The 21,532-nt window shown below is 61.7% G+C and overlaps 2 protein-coding genes and 1 non-coding gene across 3 annotated transcripts in view; 1 reads left to right on the top strand and 2 right to left on the bottom strand.

Annotated features, from left to right (window-relative positions):
• Positions 1–8,140: 8,140 nt before the first annotated feature.
• On the bottom strand, positions 8,141–13,543 carry LHX3 (LIM homeobox 3). Its single transcript, NM_001197187.1, is given in 6 exon segments — positions 8,141–8,569; positions 9,367–9,538; positions 9,614–9,765; positions 10,342–10,544; positions 11,072–11,243; positions 13,428–13,543. Coding segments are annotated over 6 exon segments (1,212 nt in total). The 5' UTR covers positions 13,522–13,543; the 3' UTR covers positions 8,141–8,150.
• A 210-nt stretch (positions 13,544–13,753) lies between these two features.
• On the top strand, positions 13,754–15,705 carry LOC119873346. The gene is made up of 3 exons (XR_005364813.1): positions 13,754–14,336; positions 14,632–14,776; positions 15,404–15,705. It is a non-coding gene; the product is annotated as an uncharacterized LOC119873346 (transcript).
• Positions 15,706–17,010: 1,305 nt separating this feature from the next.
• The window catches only part of QSOX2 (quiescin sulfhydryl oxidase 2), a 32,601-nt gene continuing 28,079 nt past the window's right edge, over positions 17,011–21,532 (bottom strand). Inside the window, exon 14 of the mRNA XM_038546054.1 lies at positions 17,011–19,895. Coding sequence (XP_038401982.1) covers positions 19,348–19,895 — 548 coding nt within the window. The 3' untranslated portion in view covers positions 17,011–19,347. The remainder of the gene's footprint in view (positions 19,896–21,532) is intronic.

Here is a 21,532-nt window from a genome sequence, read left to right as displayed (position 1 = left end):
CCAGGCCTGAGGGGGTGGGGGGAGGGAGGGACTGCCAGCCCTAGGAGAAGGCAGTCCTGGCCTGAGGACACGTGGCAGGGGCATGGATGCCAGCACAGGACCCCAAAGCCTGGGGTGGGTGGGAGGACAGAGGGCGGGGTGGGCACGGCTATGAGGGAGGGTGAACTCATGTCTCAGCTCCTCTGGGGGCTAGGAAGTGCCTCCTGATCTCCACCCCTCCTCCAGGGGGGCCACCCCAGATGCAGACCCTCCCTCCTCCATGGCCTCAGGGCCCCCTCCCTCCCCCACACCTAGGCTGGGCCACAGGGAACACACACCTTCAGAGACATGTGTGTGGAGCCCCCAGGAGAGCAGTGGCCCCTTGGCTGTAGTTTGAGAAACTCCACATCCTCAAGCCAGGAACCCTAGGGGAAGGGAGAGAGAGACGGGACTTGGGTGGGAGCCATGGAGGGGAACATGGGCTCCCCAAAACTGTGGTGGAGCCCCATCAGAGACAGGGGATGGGGAGTGGCCTTGGCGTGGAACATTCTAGAAAGGAAGAAAGAGGCAACACCGGGGTCGTTCCCTTTGGTCAGGGAGATGCCCCTGAAGAGGAAAGATGTTGACCCTTCCCCAGGACCAGGTGGATCCCCGTCTGACCCCTCCAGACTCTGGGGCGTGTGGGGGGGCAGGTGGTGCCAACAGAGCCCCGTGAGCCAGCGAGCTGTCCTCCTGCCCCGGCTGGACTGGGTTCACGGTTCCCAGAGCTGAGGTCCCCAGGAGCACGGCAGACACCCACCAGCAAGAGGGCAGGTAAGGCCACCAGCAGCAGAACTTGCCTTGAGGTACATTCGGCCGCCCTGGAAACGGGCATGGAGCGACACAAAGTGAGGACACTGCCACTTACGGAGCTTGGACACATGCACACGCTGAGTGTGCACATGCCAGCACGTGCAGGTATATGTGCAGGTGTATGTACAGGTGCATGGGCAGCACCATGCGGGCTTCTTGGTTAGAATGTCCGGCGTGCGGGACACGTCCTGTATGTTTTCCAGAATTTTCTACGAGGAGCATCTACCACTTTTCTAACAAAGAGGAGCCACACACAGTACTTCCTCCAGCTGAGAGTGGCCAGGTGGGCCCCAGGCCTAGGGATGGGACAGGGAGGCAGTGGCCCTGTAGTGATGGAGGCCACCCCCCACACCTGCCCTGGCCCCTCCCTCTGGGCCCCACCACCTGATGCCACCCGAAGGGCTGGGAGAGCCACCCACCTGCGACTGGCGGTGCAGGGGCTCGGGGCTCGGGGCTCGCACCCGGCTCACACCCGACTCGCACCAGACTCCCTTGCTCAAGGCTGCCCAGTCAGCCATAGATCTCCATCCGGCCCCCTCCAGGCTTCATTTTAACTAATAGGACACTTAGTTTAATGAGGAGAGTTTGCATAAGAGGAACTTGCTAATTAAATTTTAAACCTTGTCATTCTAAAGATTAGCGGGAGCTCTGGAAGAAACATTTGTCAGAGGGAGAGAGGAGCCGCCTCCTCCCCAAGGAAAGGCCTGGGGGGGTGGGGTAGTTGACTACTGCAGAGGGTTCGCTGTGGAGGTGGCTGAGGAGGAATCTTCTGGAAGACTAGGAGTTTTGCACACAGCACCAGGCCCCCAAGGCAGCCCCCAGGACGGGCCCTGCTATGGGGCCATTGCCCTGGGGAAACAGTCAGGGGTGTCCTCACCAAAACCCACCCCCAGGGGGCCCCTGGGTCCACACGGCTGCCCCATCCTGAGGAGTCGGGACACACAGGCCTCAGGTCTCTAGAAGACGCCAGCGTGTGGTGGGCTCAGGGGTCCCGGTCCCTTTCTGCCCTGCCCACACCGTTGGTGTGGGGGCCAGGCCCCTGCAGCTCGGAGCTGGTGGCGGCTGGCCCACCCACCCCGCCTCCTGTCCTCCAAGGAAGCCAGGGGATCCTCTCTGGAGCTCAGACCTGCCTGCCCCGCCTCCTACGCCCATTGTTCTCCCAGCACAGAATGAAAGTGAGGGTGGAGGCCCTTGGAGAGGGTGCCTGTTGCCCTGTCACCCTGGAACATCACAGGTCTCGACCTCTGCCCTTTCTGGAGTTCAAACAAAGCTGGTGGTCAGGGTGGGCTGGTCTCAGTGACAATGGTCAGGGGTCTCATGGAGCTTTAGGCAGGGGAAGGCAGGACGGAGCCACTTTGTGGACGACTGCCAGTCCGGGAGCAGTGGGTCTGGGGCTAGAAATGTGTTTCCCTGCTCAGGCCCCGAGTCAAACCTCCCTGGACCCAAGCCCTTTCCTGGGACGGGGCAGTGGGTTCCTGGCCAGCTGTGCTCAGCTGGGGAGTGTCCCTCTACGGTCCTTCTCCTGCTGCCCTGGTGCCCTGGGGGCTCGGGCGATGCCTTGTGGGCTGGGCCCCGGGGTGCTTAGCACCGATGCGCAGGTGCTCCCTGTAGGGTGCTGGCAGCACCGTGGATCCTCTGCACGCTCCGCTGTGTGGGGGGCCAGCGGGGCTGGGGTCCCCTGGGTGGGCCAGTTTCCGGGGCCTTGTCAGGAGAGGGCTGCACATGGAAGGAGGATGACAACGCCAGGGTCTGTGACCCAGCGCTGGGGGTCCTCCCACAGTTATTGCAGGATTTCTCCTGCTGCCTGCCCAAGGTGACAAAGACGCCATGTGAACAGTCATGCACCCCAGCTCTGGTTTCCAGCACCTCTCCGGGATCCCAGACCCCTTAGCGGTCACCTGCTACACTCCCATCCCCAGGACCACAAATCTTCCGTTTCTGAATTTTCCTGCTCTGGACATTTTCTACCCAGAGGACCGTATTAACACGCGGCCTGTGTCTGGTGCTGTTCAGCCAGCACAACGGTTCCAGGCTCGTCCGGCCATGGGGCATGGTGCATCGCCGGGTTTGTGGCTCTGTGCTCCTGTGGTCCTGACGGGCCTCTATCCATCTCTCACTGATGGACGTCTGGGTGTTTGCTCTGTTTGGCTCCTGTGCCACCGTGAGCATCTGTGTCTGGGTTCCTTTTGGGTCCCCGTGTTCACGCCTGGGGTACGCACTCACACGGTACCGCTCTCGGGGACAGGAGCCTCCAGGCTGTTGCCCACAGCAGCAGCATCTTATATCCCCAGCAGCGGAGTGGAGGCCTCAGTTTCTCCATGTCCTCGTCTTGTTTTGTCACCATCTGATGGGCGTGAGGTGGCATCTTACATGGTTCTGACTCGATTTCCCTGGATACCAGTGGTGCATCTCTTCCTTGACTGTTGACCAAATCATCCTGTCCCAGAGGAGGGGGACGGTGTGCAGAGGCGCTGAGTCACTTTTTGGCCCACAGCCAACAGGCCAGGGATATGGGGGACAGAATGATGGCTGCCCTCAGCCTTGGGGATGGGACACCTTCAAGGAAGGGGGGCCCCTCAGGTTTGTGGGAACTCCTGGGATGGGAGATCCCTCTGGGATGGAAGGCTCCTCTGGGGTGGGGAACCCCAACAATGGAGGAGCCCTCGGGGTCCGGGGACCCCTCTGGGATGGGGGACCCCTCAGGAAGGGAGGATCCTCTGGGATGGGGGACCCCTTAGGGACGGGAGACTGCTCCAGGTTGGGTCTTCCCAGACAAATCACCTTGAGCTCATGCCTCCCCCAGCAGGTTCCCTCACTGCCTCTGCCTCCGCCCCCGAGGGGCAGACACTGGCTGGAGGGGGGCAAGTGGACATGAGCCTGCCACCCCGTCTGGGCCCCCACCCCACACCTGGCTCAGATGACATGTAGACCTGGGTGCTCTGTTCAGAAGTGGGGACGACACCAGAGCCCCCAGAACCAGTGCACACAAGCCCTGCTCCCCTCTCAGCAACGACCTACAAGTCAGGGAGGAAGGCACATGGGCAGAGTCTGTGGGGATTGGCCTCCAAACCTGATGGAGGTGGTTTCCTTGCTGTCCCCAGCTCTGTCCAGCCCCGTATCCCTGCCCCCCACCCCCCCATGGCGACCCAGGAAGGGAGGTCGTATGCGGCTCTGTGAAGGCTCAGAAAGGGTGAGTCACCACCCAAGGTCACACAGCTTCAGCGCCCGGCACACGTGTGAGCCAACTGGCCGCGACCCTGAGCTTCAGGTGCCTGGCTCTCCTCTCTGAGAACTGGTGAGGGACGCGCAGGAGCCCAGGCACAGGGGCTGTCTTCCCACACCTGGCCGAGCCCCAGCTCCGCAGGTGGCTATCAGCCCGCCAGGCCACCCCATTGTCACATCCGGCAACCTGGTTGTGGCGACACACCCGGTCTGGTTGGCCTCCAGGGGAACTGGTGGAACTGAGGGCTATGCCCTCCTCTCTGGGGCAACCTGCACGCCCAGTCTGCACGCGCTCACATACGCGCACACCCCTCCATCTGGGGTCTGCAGAATGGGGCACTTCCCCTCCCGTCTGGCCAGGCACCCCATCCATGCGACGTCCTGTGGGCAGCTCCTTCGTCTCCCGTCGGGTTCGAATGCCAACAGGGGGCTCCGCTGGTCAGGATGGAATCTTTTTATGATAAAAAATGAGCCTTGTTGCATCAGCTCCGGGAGGGGTGGGAGCCGCCACCGCAGGTCACCCAGGCAGACTGATGAAAACCCTGCTTTACGAAGCCGTGGCTCCCCCATTAATTAGAGGGAGGGGGCGCTCCGCAGTGCCGCGCACCTTGCCCACGGCCAAAAGCTTGTCAACATTTTCCACAAAGAATGAAAATGTAAATAACTTTCAGATTATTCAATGTCACCAAGGTATGGAAAAAGGTCGCAGCGCTCGGTGTCATTTATCTCGTTGTGGATTTAAAGAGCTTTTTTCTATTAAATTTCTTAAAATTAATGTTTTATGTTGCTCAGAGTAATTTGAACAATTATGGGCTTAAAGAATTGATCATTACAGCCTCTGGGATTTAGCGCTCCAGACTGATCCCTTTGAAAACCCATTGATTTATAGTCTTTCCACTCAACCAGGCAGCCCTCAGGGTGCGCTCCCCCCGCCCCCTCCTGTCCACATTTGGGGGACCAGTCCCCCAAGACAAGCTGGCCTGGGGGGCGGTGGGGAGGGAGATGAGCAGGAGGGAGAGCCGCTGTGTCCCCTCATCTCTGGGAGAGGCATGTTCCTGATTTGGGAGCATTCTTTGAACTTTTGCTTCTTGTGTGAAATTTATATTTAAAAGGTGAGAAGACTCTTTATGTATCGTTCGGTATTATTTATATTATTCACGTATTTACTTTTTTAAAAGGTATTTATGTTTGATAATGTAATACATTGCTGGGTTCAAAGGTTAACAAGCCCTCCCCTCCCCCACAAAAAGGTTAGCAAGCCCAGTGGGCCCCAATCCTGGATAGGATGTCCCAACCCAGGTGTCCCCAGCCTGGCAGCCACCCTGCTGCCCGCTGGTGGTGCGAGTCAGGGTTCTGGGGCGCTCCACACCCCTCCCTACTGCTGTGCCCATCCCAGCGAGGGCCCCGGGGTCCCCTTATGCACCGGGCAGCGGGCTTTTTTATAGCCCTGAGACATGGGAGCTGGGTTTCCGCCCCAGGTGGCACTCCATTCAGACGGGGACACGGAGGCCGAAGATGCTACGCGAGTGAGCGTGCACCGCAGGGCGGCTGTGGGGCTGCTGGCCACGGGCATTCGCCAAGGGCCCAGGGAACCTCTCCGTGTGTCCTCTCCCATGCACCCGCCAGCCGGGGTCTCCTGCTTCCCCCGCACGGGCTGTGCCTGGGCCCCAAGGGGTCTCGCAGGCTGCCCACCCCCGGCCCTGAAGCCACGACTTGGCTCCGGGATTATCGACGCGCCGCCAGCTGGAGCGAGCTCGCGGGCAACTGCCAACAGGCGGAGGGCCCCGTGGGGACACTTAGCACTTTATTAACCTGTCAGTGCCTAAAAGGTCCCGGGCGGCCTGGGGGAGTGGCTAAGGCGGGAGAGGGAGAGACTGAGGATTTACGCAGCCCCCCCAACTCCCCGCGCCCCCTTACGCCGCCTGGGCTCTGATCCGGACTCTGGCAAGGCTGCTTTCTTTTCTGGGGGCTTCCAATCCCCCTGGGAGGAAGCACGATGTCGGCTGCCCCAGGACTGCGCCTCACCAGCCGCAGGCCGCCCCCGTCCCCGGCCTTGACCTTAGAGCACTGTCCCCTAGACCAACCTGGGACCACCCACACTTTTTGGCCCAGAGCTTCCGCTCACAGCAGGCACCGTCTTCTGGGCGGTTGCCTCCTCCTCCTGCTCCAGGACTGGCTCTTTCCTGCTTGCTCCCCTAAATGGCGTGACCTGGGGGGGCGCCCTTTCTCAGCTCCGAGGCTTCTCCTGGTGCCTCCCAACTCCCTGACCCGGGGCTGCCTTGAGTGCCTCTTGGATGTTGGGGTGTGTGACTCTGGGGCTGCAGGTGGGACTGTCCTCCCAGGCAGCTCCTAGGGAGTGCCCCCCTCCCTCCCAGAGTCCATCCCTCCTCCCCTGCACTGGAGGCTCATTCTCCCACCTGCCTCAGTGCCCCAACTTGTGTCCTGGCCCACAAGGCCAGGTCCTGCCCACCAGTGAGCACTCACTGCTGGGGGCGGGGTGGGGGTGGGGGTGGGGTGGTGGTGGAGGTGAGGCCCCAAGCTCACAGACTCTTCCATCTCCCCTTAGAGGAGCTGTCACCACTGTCTCCCCAGGACTCAGAGGGGGCAGCTCACTTGCCCAGGGTCACACAGCAAGTTAGCAGATGGCTAGGATTGGAATCCAAATTAGTGAGAGCCCTGGAGACCCTGGGCCGTGAATCTCCTGATGGGCTGACTCTGGCACCCCCTTGCCCCTCGCTGTGAGCACCTGCCCTGGCCACCCCAGTCCCTGCCTCGGCGGGGGTGGGGGGGCAGTGTCAGGACGCTAGGCCTCTACTCGCGGCTGGGCAGCTTGCTTACCCACCTCTCCTCCTGGTGCTCAGAAGTTGGGCCAAGATCCAGGGACGAGGGGCCCAATTCACAGCAAGTGCCATCTCTGGCAAGGATGGCCTCCCCGCTTTTGGGGGACCGCTCTCACCCCCAACGCGCTCTCACCCCCACGCCTGCGCGCCGCCAGCAGCCCTAAAGACGTGGAACTTCTAGACTGGAACTGACCAATTTATTAAAGTCTTGGAAAGAGCCGATGGTCAGAGAGTAAATAAAAAACACGGGACGTCCACAGAACCAACAGGTAGTTTGGGATGCAGGTTTGCGGGGGTAACTGGGCCTCACGGGCGGCCAGCCTCCAGTCTGGGGCTGGGGCGTCACGTAGTCCAGGGGAGGAGGCGGTCCAGTCCTCAGGCAGTTAGAGGGTTAGAGCCAGCTCCCAGACAGAACGGAACGCCCAGGGCCTCAGGCTGTTTGGCAATGGAAATCGGTGGGCTGGGCGTGGCCTGGGGGGAGGGGTGCGGCCGTGATGGGGGAGGAGAGGGGAACTTGCTGTGGGCAGGGGAGGGAAGTGCCCACGGCCCTAAAGTGTTGCTCGCGGAGACGAAGGGCACCCAGGCAGTGGTGTCTCCTCCGACAGGTGGTGGAGTCAAGAACAGAAAAATCTAGAGCCAGCTGTTCCAGGGATGATGGCGAGGAGGCTCCTGGGGGCGTGGGGGTTGGGACCAGAAGGATGCTGGCGTGGTCCCGCTCTGCCGCCTCTTGTCTGGACAGAAGAGGCTCATCCCTGACCTGATGTCGGGACCACCAGGCAGATGGAGCTTGGATAATAAAAGCGTGGTTCCTACTTTTTTTTTTTTTTCTTTCCATTTTAGAAAGTAAAGCCTCTTCCAGCCTGAAGACTGTGCTGCTCTGGGCTGGAGGTCGGGCCCAGCCTGGGAGGGGGCGACACTTCGTGTCTAGAAACAGCAAGCGTCCAGTTAAGTGGTCGATCAAGGGAGAAATCTGTACAAAACAAGGCTTGTGGGGCGGCTACCAGCCCGGCCCCTGTGTCCAAGGAGGAGCGACTGGTCCAGGGACCGCTGGAGTCCCTCCGTCCCCCAGGGAGGGGCGCGGGGTGGGTGCTCCGTAGGAAGGAGCCTTCGGTGAGGTCCTCATCCTGTTTCCGCTGCTGCCAGTGGCACCTGCTTCCCACACAGTTTGGGGCTTCGGGTGAAGAGGAGAGTGCAGCTCCGGGCACTGCTGCCCACACCCCTTGTGTCCGGTACTCAGTGGAGCCTGGGGGCCCTCGGTCAGAACTGGCCGTGGTCAACCTCATCCAGCCAGGAGGCGGGGCTAGCGGGGAAGTCGGGGTAGCCCCCACTGCTCCCTGTGGACAGGTCGGAGCTGGGTCCGTTTCCGGCCAGCACCCTCATGGGTGGGGGCCCACCTGGGGTGCCCGAGGGCACCAGGCCCAAGCTGGCATCTGGATATACTAAGCTAGAGAGAAGGGGCTGGGGGCCAGGGAGGCTCTGCAGGGCAGCTGGGGACGGGGGGACCCCATAGGGGCTGCTGGGGCGCAGCTCACGGTACTGCTCCGGGCCGGCCAGGCCTCCGTGCTCCAGTGGGAAGCTGCCTGGGGCTCCCGCAGGCCTGCCCAGGGCTGAGGTGGGCTCCCCCAGGCTGTTGTAGAGGCCGTTGGCAGGGCCCAGGTCAGCCATGGTCGGCTCATCTGCAATGGAAGCAGAGAGCGTGGATGGGTGCCCGCCCCCCTCCACCTCCTGTCCCCAGAGCCCCTCCTTCAGGGGTGTCCTGCCCCAGCCACCCGAGGAGCCAGCCTAAGACTCTTCAGCTCTCAGGACTCATGCCGCCCTCTGCCCCTGTGCTTGCTGAGTGGTTCAGCTCAATCCCACCTGCTCTCTAAAGGCGGCGGGATCCCCCCCAGGGACCAGGGTCGTGACTAGGCCAGCTGGGCCCAGGGTTGCAGGACAGTCCCCACGGCTGCCTTGGGAGGGGTGGCCACCATTCTCATTTTGCACACAACTTACTGGAGGCTCTGAGCCGCAGAGTAGCCTAAGGTCACAATGCAGTCAGAGTCTCCTGCACAAACTGTCTGGGGATGGGCATTGGGGGTAAGTATGGGGCCTCCCTGGTACTGGGGAATGAGATCCCACAGAGGAGGGTGGACCCCTCAACTCCAAACACCCAGCACTTTTTATCACTTACCCCAAAACCGTGCTGCCCACTTTCCTAAAAGTCATTGCAAGGGCCAGGAGCCACAGGGATGGTGTGGACCCTTCCCTGTGGGAAAGCCTGCTGGGGGTGTGTGGGTCGTGGGGGCTGTGCCCCCTCAGGGGAGGGGGTCACCGCAGGGCCTGGGGACGGAGGGGACCAGCGTCTAGGAACTCTTAACAAGGAGGCTTAACAGCGCCCGACTGGGAAGTTCACACCCAGGCTCTGGCCTCGGTAGGGGGCTGGGTGCGGGAGCCGGACCGCTGCCTGGGGCGGGGGACTCCGGGGGCGACGTACCCGTGAAGGAGACGTCGGCGTCGCTGTCCTGCCCCTCCTCCTGGACGCTGTCCTTGTCCGACTTGGGGCCGCCGCGGGCGCGCTTCATGCTGCGGAAGTACGGGCCCCAGCGCTGCCGGCCCGCATCCTTCTTGAGCCGCTTTTCCTTGGCGCGGCGGTTCTGGAACCACACCTGGGCGGGGGTGGGGGGAGGGTGAGCGGCGGGCGCGGGGCGCGGGGCGCGGGGGGCGGGGCGCGGGGCGCTGACCTGCACGACCCGCATGTCCAGGCCCGTCTCCGACGACAGCTGCTCGCGCACGTGGCGCGCCGGCTTGGGCGACGTGTTGTAGGCGCTCTTCAAGGTCTCCAGCTGCTTGGCCGTGATGGTCGTGCGCGGCCGCTTGGCCGTGGCCTCCGCCTCTGCGCCGCGAGGGGTAGGGTGAGGCCGCGCCCCGGCGGCCGCGGGGACACCGCAGGAGCCGGGGGGTGGAGCGCGTCTGGGCCTGGGCGCAGGGGCTCCTAGGCGGCGGCCCCCTCCCGCCTCGCCTGCCGCCTCCGCCTCCCGCCCCCGCCCCCGCCCCCGCCCGGGTTCCCCTTTGTTCTGCGGGTAGGGCCGGATCTTCACGGTCAACGGTTCGGGGCGATAATTCAGACCAGGGGTGATAATCTACGCAGTTGAGACCAAGCTCCCGGCGGTGCCCCCGAGTGGGGAGGCCGCTGAGGCCCGGAAGCCAGGCTTCCCCAGAGCGGAGCCGACAGGGCCCCCTCCCCCTGCGCCTGCCGCCCCCCTCCCCCTCCTCCTCCCCCTGCCCCTCCCCCTGCTCCCGCCGGCCTCCACCCCGGCCTGGAAGGAAAGCGCCCAAGTTCTCTCCCCGCAGCGAGCGGAGCGCGCTCTGGCAGGCGCTGGGCGTGAGGATCCCTCCGCGCCCCTACCGGGGGGACCCCAGCCCCATTTTGCCGGCGGGGAGAGGAGGTGGGGTGGACCCTCCCACTGACCGCGCTGCTTGGCCGTCTCGTAATCCGCCTTGCACACGAGCCGGCTGTCTTCCATGAGGTAGAACTCGTCGCCTGTGGCCAGCTGCCGCTTGCACACGACGCAGGCGAAGCAGTGCAGGTGGTACACGAAGTCCTGGGCGCGGCGCACCACCTGCGTGGGCGGGATGCCCAGCTGGCACGCGGCGCACTTGGTCCCGAATCGCCTGCGGGACGCACAGGGCGCGGCTCAGCGCGGAAGTGGCGGCTCCTTCGCCCGGAGCGGGTCGCAGAGCGCTGAGCGGGGCGGCGCAGGGCGGTTCAGGAGGGAGTCTCCCCGCGGCAGGCAGCCCCCGCAGAGCCGCCCAGGACACGGAGAAGGGACCCAGAGGCCCTCGGGGAGGAGCCCAGCCGCCCTGACCTCGCTGCCGGGTCAGGAAGCTGGATCCGTGGGCCAGGTCCCCTAGACCCCAGAAGCCTGTGCCTGGGAAGCACCTCCTCCCCAGCATTAACGACAAAAACAATCCAAAATTAGGAAGGAGTCAATCCGATCACGTTCTGCAAACTTGGGCTTATCTTTTTGAATGACTATTACCGTGATTTAAAAAGTAATTACTTAGAATTTAGCAGCGCACCAGCCGGGCCTGGCCGCCCGCGGCGCTTCCCCCTGCCCCTGCCTGGGTGACAGGAGGGTCCGCTGTGCGGAAGCAGACTGCGCCCCTGCCCTCCCCAGCGTGCCCACGGCCACGCTCACTTGAAGAAGTCGTCCTTGCAGTAGACGCTCTCCCCGCGGCTGAAGCAACGCTCGGCCAGGGGCGTGTGGCAGTCCGTGCACTTGAGGCACTTGCTGTGCCAGTGGCGGTCCAGTGCCTTGAGGATGAAGCGGTCCAGGATGTGCTGGTCGCAGCCGGCGCACAGCGGGATCTCTGCAGGCGGAGGAGCCACCCAGGTCACGGGCTCAGAGCTGGAGCACTCGAGTCACCTTCCAGCTCCAGCCCCCACGGGGGCCCAATGTTGCCAAGGGAGATCTCCTTCCCTGCACACCCTCCTCCCCACCTGGTGTGGGTGGTGCTTGGCTCCCCAGGTGCAGGGAGTGCATGACATGAGCCTGGCCCATGGTTAAAATTTGGGAAAACCGAAATAGGTTTAGAAGTGTGCCCTTGAGCAGGAAGGGGCCCCGACCATTCAGCCAGATACCATCAACTGCAAAATGCTCCCAGTGAGCGTGAGGGGTGCACGTTGAGCTAAAATGAAAACCCCACCCCAGGGGCTCTCCACCAGCACCTGAGGCAAGAGGCAAGGCGCACCCAAACCCCATCGTTATTTTGCACAATCCAGTGTCCTTGCTCCTTGGAGATCCCTGGTTCAAGTGTGGCCGCCCAGCCCTATGGCCGTGTCCGCAGGCACCAGGGTAAAAACTCGTGTCCTCCTCATCTCTGGGAGCCCTCGAGGGTACTTGTGTACAGACTGGACAGCTGGATTGCTGTCATCACACTCAAATGTCGGTGTCTGACAAGAGTTACTCCGACACCTGGCTCTGCCACTGCGGGACTGCAGGCCTCTGGGGAACCAGGTCAGGGAGAAACTCGGGGGTGACCTGCGTGAGCCACTGGCCCATGTGGGGCTTTGCAGGGTGCTCACGGGGTGAGTCTCCCTGTTGACTCAGAAAAGGTCTTCCAGAGAGGAGAGAGCCAGCAGCAGGGGCTGGAACCGGTGTGAACATTGCACCCACCTGGCCGAGTTCTCCTTCCTCCTCGCTGCGGACCCCTCCGGCCCCTGGGGGGGCCCCCCGCAGTGGGTGGGAGGAGAGAAGGGCTTCCCTGGGTCTCAGGCTGCAAGAACCCTGATCAACATCCCTCCCGCGGTGGCAGGAAACTCGAGAAGGACGCCGACCCGCATCGGGCCAAACGGCAGCCCCAGGCGCAGGGGAGCTCGGGGGCTGCACCGGGCGTTCGGGGCCCCCTTCGCGGGTGGTGACCGGCGGGCCGACCAGCGCAGCCGGCCTACAGCAGGAGGCTGGACAGGCGGGGCATTCAGCACCGCGGCCCGGACAGCGCCCGGCCCAGCTGCCCCGAGGCCCCGCGTCCTGCAAAAGCCTTCCCGCCGCGCTCCTCCCCTTCGCGCTCCCAGTAGCGCCCCAGACCCGGGCCTTACGCTGCATGGTGACTCCAGCCTCGGCGGGTGTCCTCCCCTCAGCAGTGGCCCGGCCCAGCGGAGCCTCGCGCCTGCCTGCCTGCTCCGGGCCAGCTCTCCTCAGCGATCCCGTTCGGAGCCCGCCTCCCTTCCCTCCCTCTCCCTCCACCCTCCCACCCCTTCCTCCCAGCCCCTGCGGCCAACCCCTCCCAGGAACCGTCGGAAAAATAAATAAATAAATAAATAAATAGGGGACAGATGAGACCCCACAGCCTGGATGTAACCTCTTTCCCACCTGCTCCGACCCTGTCACTCCCCACCCAGCCAGGCCCGCCTCGGTCTCCATCCTGTGGTCCCGCGGGGCGGCACAGCTCCAAGAACGACTGCCCACCGCCCTTCTCTGGGAGCCACAGCGCAGGGGGGCGGGAGCAGGACTGGTGCAGCTAGGGAGCTGGGGTTTCTGTAGAAGAGTCCAGAGGACCAGCCTGGGAGCCACTGGTGAGCAGGTGCGTGTGGGTGCAGGACAAGGGGACCTTGACCTGGGACATCTGTGTCGGGCCCCAGCTACACTCTGGCCCCTGCATCTCCCTCTCTTCCCCTGGAAAGTGCGGAGGGTCTGGTGGGGCCCGCCCTCTCAAGGGTCCTCTTGCCCTTGTGGTCGCTGGGCCACATGGTTGCTCTTCACATACTCTCCTGATAAGGGAGTGGGCTTCCTAAGTCTGTCCTGGGACCCCAAGGACTCTTCCGCCTGAGCAGCGCGGCGCAGCGAGCACACAGCTGACAGCACCGCTTCGGGGCCCCGCAGCGGACTCGCTGCTCCTGCGCCCAGGTGGGGATGTACTGGGGCCCTTGCAGCCACGCCCGTCGGGGTCTCCCGTCTCCCACCACCGCCGTGGCCAAGCTCGGGAAGGAGCGAGGACCTCCGGGTCTCCCGGGCCCGGCGTCCCCGGTGCAGGCACTCGAGCCCCGGCACCCACCTCGGCGTAGGTCCTCCCTCCGCGCCAGCAGCGCCAGCAGCAGGTCTCCACCCGCCGACTCGCGGCCCGGGCCCAGCTCCCCGCGCGCCTCCATGGGTCCCGTCTCCGGGAGCTGCGGCTCTCGGGTCCCGAACTTTCCCGGGGCCCCAGGCTGGTGTCCGAGTTATTCCCTGCGCTCCTGGGCGCTGCGCCCGCGGGCCGCCCCGGGGGCCCCGAGCCTCAGGCCGCGCGGAGGGCGGAGCGGCCGGGGGGCGGGGCCGCGGCGCGGGGCGGGGCCGGGGTCGCCGGCTCTGCGCGCCTTTGCGCGGGGACTCGGGGTGCCCAGACGCCACCCGAATGCCTGGCCCGAGGAGCGCAGGGACAGTCGGGGGAGGAGCCGGGCCGGGGCTGCCCGCCGGCGCTCACCCGGACCCGCAGCCTCCTGCTCTGCGCCGAGGGTTGGGCCTGGGGCCTGGGGCCTGGGCTCGGACGTGCACGCGCGCGGGGAGATCTGGGTCCCCGGAGGACAGACCAGGAGCGAGCAGCGTCGCACCGCCGCTTGACAGCCGAGCCTAGGAGGCTTAGTGACAACGTCTGGTCGTCTGGTGGGCAAGAATGCGACCCGAAATCCAGAGAGGGTGAGTGTGGCGCCCAAAGGCTCACAGCAAAGCCACTCGGAGCCAGAGGCGACCTCAGACCTCCCAGTTGTGACTGGCTTCTGGGCCCCACCCTGGGGACTGCCACCTGAATGGGCACAGAGAAGGACAATTCTCGGCAGGCACACTTGGCCAGGACATGCAGCCAAGACTCAGGTCAGGAAGGACAGCTGGGAAAGTGGGAGGTCTACTCTCACGTCCTTCCACTCACCAGCTTGCACAGAATGCAGCTCCCACACCTGATGTTCCAGCATCTCATCCCCAATCCAAACGGGTAAGCCCATAGGAACCCACCCATGCTCGCTGTGGAGAGGTGCTCCTGCCCAGAAGGCACATAGCACCTGGCTACTGGCCAACACCAACGCCACCCCCCCCCCTCGATTAAGAAAGAGCCATGTGGGGCTATTGCAGCACGGGGCATGGCGAGGGCAAGGGGCCCCCAGCGGTGAGGGGGCGAGTGGGTTTATGCCGGCCTCCAGGTCCCTCCAGTTGGGATCCCATGGTAAGGAGCAGTCTTCATCCCGCTGCTCATCCTGGCCTCCAGGCACCTGGTGTGTGCACTTTAACAGGACGCAAGCCTGGAAGGATGTGGGCCCGAAAGGCACAGCACCCTCCCAGGTCCCAGCGGACCCAGGCTCCTGGTTTTGAGCAAAGGCGCATGCCACCAGCACTGCACCCTTCCTGCACACTTGTTACCCAGATGACAGGGCACAGGTGCGCAAGCCGGGGGGTTGAGGGGGCACTGGGTGCCCTGGGATGTTGGCTGTGGGGTGTCAGCTGCCGCAGAGACCTGTCTAGAGAAACCATGTGTGGTTCGAGTGGGGAAGGGGCTGGCGGGCAGCGGGTCCAGGAGGTGGCGGCCCCACACGCTCTGCATCTGGCTGGCCTGCCAACAATGCCTCCATTCTTTCCCAACGTCTTTGACGAGATCGAGTGGCCCTTAGGGAGGGCGGTTCAGGCGGGAGACCCAGCCCGGGGGGGTCCCGGTGCTGCCCTGTTGGGCGGTGCAGGAGCGCTGAGGGTTGTGGGGTCTCTGGAGGAAGGTGACCCCCCACTCCGCCCTGTCCCTCACCCCAGCACTGTTCCCAGGGCACTCCACAACCAACTGCCACCTCTGGGGCAACCGCCGGGAACTCCAGGCCCTTTGCCCCTGGGACCTGCCTGACACATCCCTTCCTCCTGTTCCCATCCCTCAGGTGTGCCGCTCCCGCTCCCACCCCCACCCCAGCAACTTCTCCAGACTTCCTTCCCTCGTCTGCTGTCCGGGGTCTCTCCCTGCCCACCGTCCCTGACGCTCCCGTCCTAGCCATTTCTCCCTTGTGGGTCCTCTTGCCCCTGCAGGAGGCCGAGGGGCTGGCGGGGGCCCTTACCACAAGTCCCATGGAAGGCGCAGATGGCAGCCACCACGGAGGTCCCCGGGCCGAGCTCCGTCTCAACTGAGCTCGGTTTCCAGCAGCATGATGACCGCCAGGCGGGAGGTGGCGTCCGGGTCTAGGCCGCCCTCCTCCCTCCTCCTCTGCCGCCACAGGCGCCTCCAACCGCGACCCTGTCTACCTGGCCTGGCGGAGACTCAGGGCCCTGGGGCGCTGTCCGCGGTGCTGAAGGAAGTGCTGCCGCCCCCACCCCCTCCCCCTTGGCGGGCCTCTACCCCCCAGCCCCCTCTGCCGACCAGGCCCACCCCCTACCCCTGCCCCATCCCTCCCGCCTCTGCTGACTCTGCCCACCCCATTCCCCCCAGACCACCCCCTTCCTCCCTCCCCTCCTCCCCTCTGCCGACCCCACCCACCACCCTCTTCCCCCAGCCTACTGCCTACCTCCCCACTCCCCACCTGCCTAGGTCTGCAGTCCCTCCACCAAGTCTGCAGCACCCAGATCCCCCCTACCCACTTTCCCTCCTCTGGCTCCAGTCTGCACCCCCCACCCCCAGTCCCTCAGGCAGCCTCACCCCACCATCCCTCCCCTTGCTGGGGCAGGCAGTTTCCACCACACTGGCCCAAAGGCTTGGGGATGGGAAGCAGGTGGGTGCTCCACCCTGCCCTACACACAGCATCCAGGGTCCTGGACTTGGACGGGTGGCCCCTCCAGCCACACTGGCCTCCAGCCCGGGCCCCCACAAATCTCTGGCTCCAGGTATGGTCAGCACTCACCTGTTGGACTCATAACCTTCCCCACCTCTCCTGCCACAGCCCACCCCCACCCCCAGCAGAAACGACTCAGGACTCCAGGGGTGTGGGGGGTTACCCATCTAGGCCAACCCCAGCACCACAGACCCGGCTGGCACCTCAGGGCCTGCCTGTGCCTCCTCTGAGGGGCGGGTTACCTGCCAGCTTGCACACCGTGTGGCTGGGCAGGTGGAATCCACAGGAAGCACAGCCAGCAGATCCCTCAGAAGCTACACAGGGCCAGAGTGCTCACCCCAAACACCCCAGCAAAACAAAAGGTAGAAAGCAGGAGAAAAGGATCAATAGTTCAGAATCCAGGGGGAGCAAACAGGTGTGCAAAGCCCCAGGTAGGAGGCAATGCTGGGGCATTCAGGCCCGGGGCAGCAGGGAGGAGAACGGTGTCCAGCACCAGGTGGGCTGGGGGCTCCCACCAGCTGGGGTTCCTTGGAGGTCTCCTTCACCAGGGTGCCCCTGGTGCATTGCCAAGTTGTGAGACTCGCATCTGTTCCTGTCACACGTCATTGATGTACCGTGTGACATGAATGAAGGCTGTGGTCCTGTGGCCAGCCCCTGGTCTAGATCAGCCCCAAGAAGATAATCTATAATTGATCTCCCATTTTTCACTTTCCACCTGACCCCTGGGCTGTCTTCCAAAACGTCTCTAGTTTAATTCAAGAAACCCTGGGATTTCAGATGCCCAATCCACAAACTCTGGAAGGGGAGGAGGGCTCTGTTCTGCACCCTCTGATCACTGCTAGAACGAACTCACATTTTTAAAAGAATCAGTCCTTTCAAATGTCAAATTTTTTATTTAAAAAATGTGCACATTATAGTTCATTTAAATACAAAATGTTCACTTTCCTTGCAGGTAAGAAATTTCAGACATTTCCATGTCAATTAGCTTTTTAATCAAAATCCTTCCAGTAAAAATAAATACACATTTAAATTATCGAACTATTCTATTCATTAGTCTCAATACTTACAACTTTAGAAAAGAGACCTTAAACCTTGCCTAAAGGTAGTGTCCAGTTCTAAGCAGGCCATGGGAGGTGTGTGGCCATGTTCACACCTGCACACGAGACACACGTCCGTGGCCACTTTGGCACCACCACCTGTCCCTGACTGCTCGTGGTCTACTGGAAACCTGGCCCCCCTCAGGGTTTTGGAAGCTTGTCCCCCAAATACTGATGACCTCAGACTGCAATATTATCATGAACCTCGAAGCTGTCACGTGGGTTTTATAGAGGTTCCAGCACACGGTGGTGCTCTGCAACCTCATCCCAGTCCACACCGCGAATGCAAACTTCCTTTAGGGGAGGAAAGCATTCAACACGAACCAGAAGGCAGTTTAATTCATGGTGCTAAGTATTTCCCTTTGGATTCTGTGGGTGAATCTGGCCAGTTTTCAGGATAAAAGGAAACAAGACAGGGTCTCCAGTAACCCAGCTGCACAACCACCGACGAAACACACAGACTTCTGGGGTTAAAAACATGTCAAACAAGAAGAAACCTCTGGTGGCAGAGAAGCCAGAAGTGAAGCAGCTGTGGAGGACCATGCCCCATCCCGTCCCATCCCTGGCCCCCATCCCATCCCTGGCCCGTCCCCATCCTGTCCCCCATCCCATCCTGTCCTCGTCCTGTACCCCGTCCCATCCTTGTCCCTGTCCCCCCCACCCCCGGCAGGAGCTCAAGCTCCTGACAGCTCGCCTGCTGCCCACACGCTGCTCCAGCACATGAGTGTTCTTACACAGAAACGACCATGGTCAGCGGGAGTTTGTAAACATGGAGCACACTAGGCAAGGTGGAAAGACTATTTACAACCATCATAGTGACACAAGCACAGATACATCTGAGCTTGTGAGACAAACAGTCACAAAGGATCTCCACGAAAATGGCAGTTTGTTCATTTTGTTTACATCTCCAGAGGCAAACTGACATCTAAATGATTTGGGTTTCACAAATAATGTTAAAATCATTAAATGGTAAAAAAAAAAAAAAAATATATATATATATATATATATATATATATATATATCTCACAAAAGCCTGGGGGACGGGGGCCCTGTGCCAGGACCCTTCATAAAACAGCTTCAGGGAAATGAAGTTTGGAATTTGGCCTTAAAGGTGCTGGAGACAGGGCTGTGGGGCTCCTGGGGTATCCCCGGGCATTGTTGTGTCACTGGGCCCCATGTCCTAGCCCCAGGCCCTGCAGCTGCTGGACCACGTGACACAGAGGATGATGGGGGGCTCCTTGGAAGGTCTCCTGGGGACTTGGCTCCCAAGGAGTGGGCCACCCCACACGCCTCCCCTGCAGAGCTCTGCCCTCAATGCCTGGGCAAGGCAGTTTGGGATGGTCCTCGGTCACTTAGGGCTCTCTTCCCACCAGATAAACAAAGACACCGCCTCTGCCACCGTCCTGCCCCCACCACCCCCCTTGGCCTGGTAGGGGTGTTCCTTACAATGCAGCAAAGCCACAAACCCTCCTCTGTCCTTCCTTCCTGTGCCAGACTCTGCATCTGGAGTGCACACAGGTCTTGATGCAGGGGTGGTCCCTTTGGCTTGGAGCTGCTCCAGCACCACGGAGATGCTCTCTTGCTTCAGCTGAAACTGCCAGGCAGCTGAAAAGCACAAACACAAATGATCTCTGAGAACCAGACTGGCTTTGAGGAGCGGCCAGGGTGGGTGAGGCTCTGCTGGGCGAAGCTGGCTGCATGGAACCGTCCGGAGCCGCCAGTACACGGCACGGCTTAGTTGTTCTCCAAATCCCAAGCCAGGCTTGCAGAACGTGTGTCTAGAAACTCAGGATGAAAGCAGGTGGGAAAGAGTCTGTTCGTTTGGCCTGGGCTCCCACTTTTTTTTTTTTTTTAAACTTAGAAGAATAAAAATACAGACATCTTTTTGCTGTCGGATCTATAAAGGCGTCCAGGGAATATGCCAGCGGTCAGTCTCAACAAACGCTGGCTTGTCCTCCACAGGAAGACCATTTGTCCAACAAGGCCTTGGAGCCCATGACGCTGATGCATGTGAAACCAGATCTGCTGTGTCTATAAAATCCCTGATCTTAATTATTAAAGCACAGGTGGGGCTGTTTTTCCAAAGGTGCTTCTGTGGTCCCACTTGGTTCTACACAGATAGGCGGTGATATCTGACTTTCCATCGCTTGGACCGCACTCGGAAGAAAAAGTACATTAACATTAGAAACAAGGAAGAGGCCACGTATAGCACGACGCAGAGGCTCATGTCCAGGCTGGAGAAGCCCATCCCGAGAAAGGGCACAGCCACCTCCACCTCCCTATGGCCCTCGGCCCTGCTCACACTCTGGTGTCCCCCATCCAGGCCGAGCTGCAACCCTTGTGACAGGTCGGGTCTGGGAGGCAGCACACTGGGTGGACGGAGACTCTTGGCACGCTGCTCTCCCTGAGGCTTCTCTGGGGAAACGAGGCCTCGCTCCTGCTCCCCGCCCTCAGGTGGGGCACCTCCTTCATGGGCGTCTTCCTGGTCTGCAGCATAGGTATCCACAAGGTTGTCGCTGCCATAGTGCTGCTTCAAGAACAGGAGCACTTGGCCCTCGTTCCAGCTGTGCAGGCCCTTAATCTCCTCGTGGCAGGCTGGGCAGAGGTCCGGGGAGGGCCACGGAACCTTTGGAAACTTGGGGTCCTCACTCAGATGGCCTGGGATGAGGGGAGAGCAACAGTGGAGAGGTGTCTGGTGACCTGACTGCCCCACACCCTGCAGCCACCTCCCTGTCCACCCACCTGCACCATGACCTCCCAGTGTTCCCAACTTCATGCCCAGTGCTCCAGCACAGATGCCTGTCCCCCAAGCACCCCATATAAATGTCATTTCTTCCCTGGCACCTCTGGCAGGGCCCCATGGCCACAGCAAAGGATGCTACCATGCACCCGGCCAGATCCTCCTCCAGCCTGCAGCTACTCTGCTTCCCTGTGACCTCGAGGCCCCAGGTTAATGTGCTCCCGACCTCACAAACCCTAGGAGTATCTGGCCCTGGATGTGGCTGTCCACACGATTCCACACACTTCATACTTGTGTGGGCCCTTCCCAGACCCCAAAATCCCTTAAGTACCTCTAAAAATTATTCTGGGAGACCTGCCATGACAGGAGAACCGCACTGCCAGAGCGCATCAACACAGCACTCTTCTGCACACTCGAGTGTACTTTTTACAAAACAGAACCGCACAGCATGGTTTCGATTGGACACAGCCCTTGGCCAGCACTACTGCTCCGTGTAATAATCCGGTCCTGGCTGCGTGGGTCAGCGCTGCACGTGCAATCAGCACCCCAGGACGGCCAGGGCAACTGTGCAGCGAACACCAGCTCCACACAAACGGAATCAGATTCAGAGCATCCACACATTTAAGGTTTCCCTACTTCCTGCTCGAAGGCTGTCCCCGAAAGCAGTTCAGCCATCACCCCCACTGGCCATCCACATGAGGCCACGGCTGATCCTTCTGTCCCCGTGTGTGCATTCGCTCCTCTGGTCCATACCTGCTAATGGAGCACCCAGCCTAGGGAGCACCCAGCTGTACATTCCAGGCAACCAGCATGTGCATACGAGACCCTGAGGCAGGCCATCACCTCCCGGCCCACTCACCCTGCATTGGTGACTTCCTATTTCTCTTCCACAAGGGTGAGTGACAACCCACCCGACCACCCAGCTCTGGGTCTCTGCCATACAGACTCGAGGCCACACGGGTTCCAGGTATAGCAAGTATGGTGCACAGTGCTCCTTGGCTCCCAGAAGAGTTCCCTGACCTGACTTGGGGTGCCCCCCACCTTAACAGTGCTTCTACAAGTAGACGTGGACAAAATCACTGTGTCTGATGGGTATGAAACACTGGAGATGCTCCTGCACCTTGTAGGCTCATAGCCGGGGGAGGTGGGGGAGGTGGGGGGCATTGGAGAATGCAGACCACTGAGGCCCAAGCACCAGGTACCAGGCTGCTGGCGTCTGCACCTGGGGGCAGATGCACATGTGCACACATGCAGGCCAATGAGGAGCTGCCCAAGGCCTAGTGTAATACCCCACAGATACAGTGAGGTCTAGGGCAGGGCTGCAGGGCCTCCAGGGAATCTGGGCCTCTATCCAGAGGCTGGAGGTGGGACTAGGGGGTGTGGGGGGAGACGGCCTACAGAATTGAAGGAGGGACATAATTACGCTGGCTGCTGAAAGCCCCTTTCTGCTGCAGCACAAGCACACAGGGGACACAGGGGCTCCCGGGCCAGGACCTGCCCCACAGAGTCTGGTGCAGCTATGCCAGAGCCGAGAGCTGCTGGGATAACCCTGTGG

This window comes from Canis lupus, chromosome 9 (assembly GCF_011100685.1).
Source record: "Canis lupus familiaris isolate Mischka breed German Shepherd chromosome 9, alternate assembly UU_Cfam_GSD_1.0, whole genome shotgun sequence".
NCBI lineage: Eukaryota > Metazoa > Chordata > Mammalia > Carnivora > Canidae > Canis > Canis lupus.
Note: the sequence above shows the minus strand (reverse complement) of the source record. Positions and strands in the feature narration are given on the sequence as shown.